At 34.2% G+C, this 7,939-nt stretch overlaps 1 protein-coding gene across 1 annotated transcript in view; it reads right to left on the bottom strand.

Annotated features, from left to right (window-relative positions):
• LOC128881952 (uncharacterized) overlaps window positions 1-7,939 on the bottom strand; it is a 164,891-nt gene that overhangs the window by 136,307 nt on the left and 20,645 nt on the right. Inside the window, exons 3-6 of the mRNA XM_054133425.1 lie at window positions 6,684-6,892; window positions 4,375-4,526; window positions 3,287-3,363; window positions 2,865-2,939 (exon numbers count right to left, since the gene is read on the bottom strand). Of these exons, the coding sequence (XP_053989400.1) occupies window positions 2,865-2,939; window positions 3,287-3,363; window positions 4,375-4,526; window positions 6,684-6,892 (513 nt within the window). The remainder of the gene's footprint in view (window positions 1-2,864; window positions 2,940-3,286; window positions 3,364-4,374; window positions 4,527-6,683; window positions 6,893-7,939) is intronic.

Consider the following 7,939-nt stretch of genomic DNA (forward strand, 5'->3'; position numbering starts at 1 on the left):
CAACTTTTTCCTTGGCGAAAATGTTGTACGAGGCTTCGTTAAGGAAATATTAAAAGAAAACCCCGACCAATCAGAGCGCGCGTATACCGATGGAGCGCTCTGATTGGTCAATGTTTTCCTTTAATATCTTTTCAACGAAGCCTCGGACAACATTTTCGCTACGGAAAAAGTTGTTTCAAATCACCTCTACTCTGTATATACAGGGTGACCTAAAAATGTTGTAACACCTTGAAAGGGGTGATGCGGGAGGTGATTTGAAACAACTTTTTCCTTAGCGAAAATGTTGTCCAAGGCTTCAGTACGGAGATATTTAGAAAAAACCCTGGACCAATCAGAGCGCGGGTATACCGATGGAGCGCTCTGATTGGTCAGTGTTTTCCGTTAATATCTCCTCAACGAAGCCTCGTACAACATTTTCGCTAAGGAAAAAGTTTTTTCAAATTACCTCCTGAACCACCTCTTTCAATTTGTTACAACATTTCTGGGACACCCTGTATACATGTTACATTGTTTACAAAAAAAGAATTATTTCTATCTATGCATAAACATCCGCAATTTACAGATCTACTATCCCCTCTCCCCAATTTCTGAAGGATCCCAATATCGACTTTAAAATCCTAAAATTCTAAAATTCTCAAATTCCAAAACTCTAAATAACCAAAATTCCAAAATTCTAAAAACTCTAAATAACCAAAATTCCAAAATTCTAAAAACTCTAAAATTCCAATCAACTGCCGTATCAATCGTCGACCAGTTATTCACCAATCGCCAAGTCCGAAGCAACGTTTACGTCATTGCGCACGCGTGTTCCCAAAATTCCTTCTCTCGAAATTTCCTTCCTACACTCGCTCACTATTTTCCTCTATTTCTTATTCGCACCGAATTCGCACGTTTCCGCCACCTTCCGACCGTCCCGCCCTTAATAATCACATTTCACGATTACAGATTCCACGATTATTCAAATTATAATAATTCAAATTGTATTAGATGAAACGATCGACGATTTAACCGGAGAAAGAGAGAGTTTCGCCGGCACACTGGGCAGAGCGTCTGCGAGCACTGACAAATAGGTGGGTCACATAGAGGTTCGAAAAGGAGGAAGAGGGTCACCTTCTTAGGGCGTCTTCCGAACGAGGGTGCGGCATCGTCGAAGAAACACAAATGAGACGCGTGATTGTGGGGTGCAGGTGCATATCGCGTGCGTGTGTTTGTTTGTGTGACGAGAGACAGGTGTGTGCGAGAGTCTCGCCTGCGAACGTTTGCGAGCCGTGTGTGCATGGCCTGACCGTCGTCGCGTGACGGTATTATGCCAATTTGCTGAAGAGAGCATGCGATGCACGAGGAAAGAGGAAATGAGCGCAGGGCTGCGTTTATGTTGTATTTTGCGACGGTTTGTCAATGCGTTAATTTAGAACCTATTGTCTATAGTTTGAATCATCGAGTCATTTTGGGATAGAATAAAATATTGGCGGCGACGAAGCACTCTCCACAATTGGAAAAAGTAACGAATAATGAATAAGAAATTTTAGAATCACAGAATTTCGAATCACAGACGAATACGTATATACGATTGTTTCTCAATTACTAGACTCGATGGTAAGTTATCTATTAATTTGAAAAAGAAGTAATACAGTAATTGGAAAATTTGGAAAAATTTTAAATAGTGATTTAGAATCAGTCAGTTTCCATTTCTGTAGTTATTTCAATTTCAATATTTCTCGTTCGCGAACAAGCCGCATGGTAATTGATTTTTCCCAGCATGTTTACCACCTACTTACGCACGCAGTGATTTGTAGCTGTTCGATTGTCAGATAAACCATTGCGTGCCGCATGCACAATTAGCCGACAGGTGTATACTAAGCTCTAAACGTTAACAAATTGCTAGTCAATTAGTTCATAGAGATAATAGAAAAATACATTTTAAGAATAATTTCAAGCAGGAGAATATTTCATTATACAATATTCTTAATCAGTACTCGCTATCTCGATATCGACGATATTATTATCCAGCAAATCAATTTTCTATTATTAATTTTCAATTTTTGGTTAGGAATTCTTAATTTTCAAAAATAGACGAGTTGACGAATTTTTGATTTTCTTAATTTGTTGGTATTTTTTAGTACCCCTCAAGAGAGGCTTCCTGGTAAATTTTGAGATTTTTTTTATCACTGATTCAAAAAATATCGAAATTAAAAAAAAAACGCTCTTTTTTGGTTTTTTACTCATAACTTTCTTAATAATGGTCGAAATTCAATTCTTTTCTTTTTCAAAATTTCGGATTTTGATGGCCTTTAGAGAAAAAATACAAACAAAAAATATTTAAAGTGTTTTAACCGCAAACTTAGAATCTGATATCAAAATTGCAAAATTCAAAATGGCGGATCCAATATGGCCGACATGTATATTGAAAAGTTATTAGATTTTCATGAAACTTGGTATTCGTGACTTATTTGAGCCGCAAACTGTAAACCTGATATAAAAATTGCAAAATTCAAAATGGCGGATCCAATATGGCCGACATATATAATTGAAAAGTTATTAAATTTGAAATAGCCGAAACTCAATTTCCTTTTTATTTCGAAATTATTGTTTCTAGGTGGTCTTTACAGGAAAAAGATAAAAAAAAATATTTTAAATGTTTTTAATCGAGATTTTTGAATTTTAACTTTTCAATCGCATTTTAAAAACTGTGTGTATCCTTCGGTTTTCTTGAAGATTTTCTATTTTAAACTACTATACATTCTGCCATTTATAAGCCTGGTCCTGTAGTGGCTTTCCATCATTACTATTTTTTTTCGATTTTTAAAAATTAAAAAAGCTATTATTTTCTTTTTAACTTTTATAATGAAATTAAATGTACTCACTGGTTTCGTTCTTCTTCGATTCTGTCGTTACAATTCTTGTATTCAATGCACTTGTACTTTTCGTCGTCGTTGTCTCTGTAAAATAGAAAATATTCATTATTTCTGTGCAGTAGGTATAAAGCTAATAAAAGAATATAATATTCATATTTATGCATAGTAAAATAATAAAATAATAAAATTATTCAACAATTATAAAAATAGAAATAGAAATTGTCGACATTTTCCTAACAAAATTACAGTCTTTAATAAACAATAGATACGTATAAAATTAATATTAGTAAATAATAAATATCAACATCTGTGTCAATAATTAATATTTGATTATTGTCATATTGGAAGAGACGTGTTCAGTTATTCATACTAATATTATAAACGCGAAAATAACAAGTTAAATAATTAATATAATTACGTAACAAACTCACTACTGAGAATTTCGGTGGTGCTATTTTCTTGCAGGCTGCTCTTATAAATTCGTCTCTTTGGGGAGCCAATGTTTTCTCTGTAACAAGAAAAATGTCAGTAAATTAAGCAAAAATTTCAATTTGCATAATAATTATGCTGCATCACCAGAGCAGTGTATGTTATATAATATACGATACTGGACTATTCATGTACAAAGAATTTATCTACATTGAACTATGATTTTAAAAATATTGAAAATTGACGATTACCACTCTTACGCGTATAAACAATTACTTGTAAAATTTAAACTATTGAGGTACAAACGAAACGAAAAGCGGTACAAACATGTACAAACGATTCTAAAGAATAGGGAAAAAACAGATTCTAAAAATATCGAAAATTGACGAACTTCTCTCTTACGCGTATAAACAATTACTTGTAAAATTTAAATAATTGAGGTACAAACGAAACGAAAAGCGGTACACACATGTACAAACGATTCTAAAGAATAGGGAAAAAACAGATTCTAAAAATATTGAAAATTGACGAATTTTTTTTCTTACGCGTATAAACAATTGGATGTAAAATTTAAACTATTGATTAAAAAATGAATTTTTGAAAAGTCGGGTGCCAGGTTCACACAGCTTCTTCAGAAAGGTTACCTGAAGGTACATACATATTATATAAGTTTGAATTTAACTTTTGATTATAATAAAAAATACCTGACTCCATTAAAAAAAATGTCCTTAAAATCTCAAGAAATATAACCTTGAGATAATTTCTGGGTATCACAGTATGCCCCCTCTAAAATCAACATTTTCCTCTGGTATCTTTATATTATTAAAAACAATAGAGATATTTTAAACACAAAGTTTAGAAGGCTCCATAAAAAACAAATTTAATACACTGAGTATTTTTAAATTTAATTTAAACTATGGTTGAATGGCTACATATTTTTCCATTAATTTAAACCAAGGTTGAAAGGCTGTACACATATTTTTCCATTAATTTAAACTAAGGTTGAAAGGCTATATATTTTTCCATAAATTTAAACTAAATTTAAAAAGCTATATATTTTTCCATAAATAATAGGAATAGAATAACTTACTGATTGAGACCAAGCTTCAATTGTTCCCCAGCATTTCGTAAGAGTGCATGCGCCTCGCTGTTCGTTAGATCCCTGGTACTCCTGCCATTAATGCTACTAATTAAATCGCCCTCTCTCACCCCCTGCTGAGCCGCCTTACTGCCCGGATTAACCTGCAACGAAAATTTAGATTTGTTCCTCAATTACTACGGAACCTGTGCGGCGCCGTGTACCTGGCTCGTTAATTTCGGAGTGCGTGCAACACGAGAAAAGTTTAATCCATTCTATATAAAATACGTGAGCAATTACGGCTCCTGTTTTTTTTTCGTACAATTAAACGCAGAAACAACATTGTACAATTGTACATTGGAACAATTATTCTGCATTTCATTTTAATTGCGAGAAATTCGTGCAAACGCTTCGTGTCTCGTACGCAATGGAAAATGCGATTAAAGTGTTTTGAAGGTATTATCAGTTTTACTAAATGAAATAGTTTTGGGGGGAAAAAAATATAAGCGACTTTGAAACACATTAAAATTGCATTGAAAACTATGAAATAATTTCTAGTTTGTTTATATGAATATTTATCAGTTTTAGATGTAAGTGGTTAAAAGTATGATAAAATGCAGTGAAAAGTATGAAATAATTTTGTCGTTAAATAGCAGTATCGCTCACTAGCTCTTGATGAATTTGGATAAATTATTAAATATAGTATATTAAGTAGAATGCAACCTTTTTGGAGGAGGCAGAAAATTGAAAATTTTTAATTTCGGATTGAGTTAGATTTTGGTGGAGGTGACAATATTGAATGCTGTTAATGTATACATGTATACTGTCTACGTGGAAATACTGTCTAAGAGTGTTTGATGTATTTGTATGCAATACTGCATACAGTTAATGTGTATATTATCTACACGGAAATACTGTCTAACAATGAGTAGGTTTGAGATAGTATTTGGTAGGGCCGGCGATATTGAATAGTGTTAATATATATGATGTCTAAAGTGAATATAATGACAGCGATAAGTAAACATAATACAGGGCGTCCCAAAAATGTTGTAACAGCTTGAAAGGGGAGGTTCGGGAGGTGATTTGAAACAACTTTTTCCTTAGCGAAAATGTTGTCCGAGCCTTCGTTAAGGAGATATTAACAGAAAACCCTCAACCAATCAGAGCGCGAGGATGCCGGTAGGCGGGCCGCGGTAGCGAAGGTTGTGCGCTCTGATTGGTTGAGGGTTTTCTTTTAATATCTCCTTAACGAAGGCTCGGACAACATTTTCGCTAAGGAAAAAGTTGTTTCAAATCACATCCCGAACCTCCCCTTTCAACGTGTTACAATATTTTTGGGACACCCTGTATATAGAGGGTGGAGGTGATTTGAAACAACTTCTTCCTTAGCGAAAATGTTATCCGAACCTTCGTTAAGGAGTTATTAAGAGAAAACCCTAGACCAATCAGAGCGCGAGGATGCCGGTAGGCGGGCCGCGGTAGCGAAGGCTACGAGCTCTGATTGGTTGAGAGTTTTCTCTTAATAACTCTTTAACGAAGCCGCGGACGACATTTTCGCTAAGGAAAAAGTTGTTTCATATCACCTCCCGAACCACACCGTTCAAGGGTCTCCAACATTTTTGGGACACCCTGTATATTGTAATGACCTATAAGAACTTTAGTAGCCATGAAGTATTGCTTATTATTATGCCCCTAGAATTATTATAATTATCGAGTACGTTTGTAATCTTTTCGAAGAACAACAATAAACAAAACTTATTCTTATTTTAATGATTTTTATAGTATTGTATTTTAGTATATATATACTATATATATACTATATATACTATACTATATATACTATACTATACTATGCTATACTATACTATACTATATATGTATAGTGTATTATAGTATAATATAGATTTTTATAATAAGACCCACTCTAATGTACATACATACATTAAATGACTATCAGATTGAGACTTAGGTTATCCACCAATACAAATTCATTGTTCAAATGGATTTATGACAATTAAACTAGAAACTTACAAATTTAATACTTGAATATAAGAGAATAACAAGTAAATATTTCTATCTAAACTAGAGTTATAAATGATTGAATATAAACGCAGAGAATTAATTTATACGAATAGCTTAATTTATACTAATTAATTTATACTAATAATATACTAATACATTTTTCCGTATTTTCCGTCGAAGAAAATTTCGCGCTCTCTGAATAATGCCCGGAGAATGTCCGTAAGGCAGACGAGTGCAATGACTTTGCATCGTCCGATATTTACTCATTAAGCGCCACTTCGGTGCTCGAGAATTCTCACCGTGTAGCTGCAATTTCGTTGGCCCGATGCTCTGAACTTCAGCATGATGGAAAAACTCCACGGGAAACTTCCAGGGCGTCTCCAACGTTGTTGATACGTCAACGAGAACGACAAGGTACGAGCAATCCGTGTCTCCCTTTCAAGGCGTTCTTTTTTGTTATTTTTTTTCAAGTAACAAGGAAACTTAATGACAGAGACTGGGACGATTTCTGCAAAAAGATAACCTTCGACTAGCTGTTCCTCTTTGGGCATATAAAAGATAATTGAAGTTTGAAATTTTCACCCCTGGACGATTGAACGAGTTTATCCCTTATAATTGGATTATCTACGTTATCTACCTTATCTACCTTGAATATCTCCTTAACTATAATCCCGTAAAACAACTTGTCAGAACAAAGTTGCATTATTTTGGGAGGCATTTATAATGGTATAATATAATTTTGTCATACAAAGTGGACTTAATTATTTCTTAGTGAATAATTGAAATATTAACGAACTTTCGATTACCCGATATATATTCACAGCGCCGTCCATTTAATAAGAGAATATGGAGGGATAGGAAACATAGAAATAAAAGCAGAGGTCCGCATAAAAAACTTCAAGAGAGTAAAAAAATTACGCAAGTATATGAAAAAGTCGAGAAAGAAAAGTATTATCAAATAAATCACACACAAAAAATAGAAGATCCCCATAAAAAAACTACAAGAAAGTAAAGAAAGATGCGATAGAAAACACAGAAATAAAAGTAGAGACAATTTTAGACGAAAAAGAATACCAAAGAGAATAGAAGGAATAAAATAAAAGAATATCATTTTAAGTTATGACCTCAGATTAGAAACTTAAGGTTTGTTGACAAACACTGTGTAGTAGAAATAGGAATATCAATTGTTAAGTAATTAATAAGCGAGGAGAATTTAGAATACAAATTTCCAACTAGAATACGATTAATGTAATTAAGTGTATCGTATGAATAGGAGGCGCTAACCCTTTCTACAGGGTGCCCCAAAAATGTTGGAGGTCCTTGAAAGGGGCTCGGGAGGTGATTTGAAACAACTACTTCCTTAGCCAAAATGTCGTCCGAGGCTTCGTTAAGGAGATATTAAAAGAAAACCCCGGACCAATCAGAGCGCGAGTATGCCGGTGGAGGGCTGTCGCCTAGCGTGTGGTCTACGCCTACCGCGAGCGGTCTGCCGGCACGCTTGCGCTCTAATTGGTCCGTGGTTTTCTGTTAATATCTCCGTAACGAAGCCTTGGAC

Source organism: Hylaeus volcanicus, chromosome 9, assembly GCF_026283585.1.
Source record: "Hylaeus volcanicus isolate JK05 chromosome 9, UHH_iyHylVolc1.0_haploid, whole genome shotgun sequence".
Taxonomy (NCBI): Eukaryota; Metazoa; Arthropoda; class Insecta; order Hymenoptera; family Colletidae; genus Hylaeus; species Hylaeus volcanicus.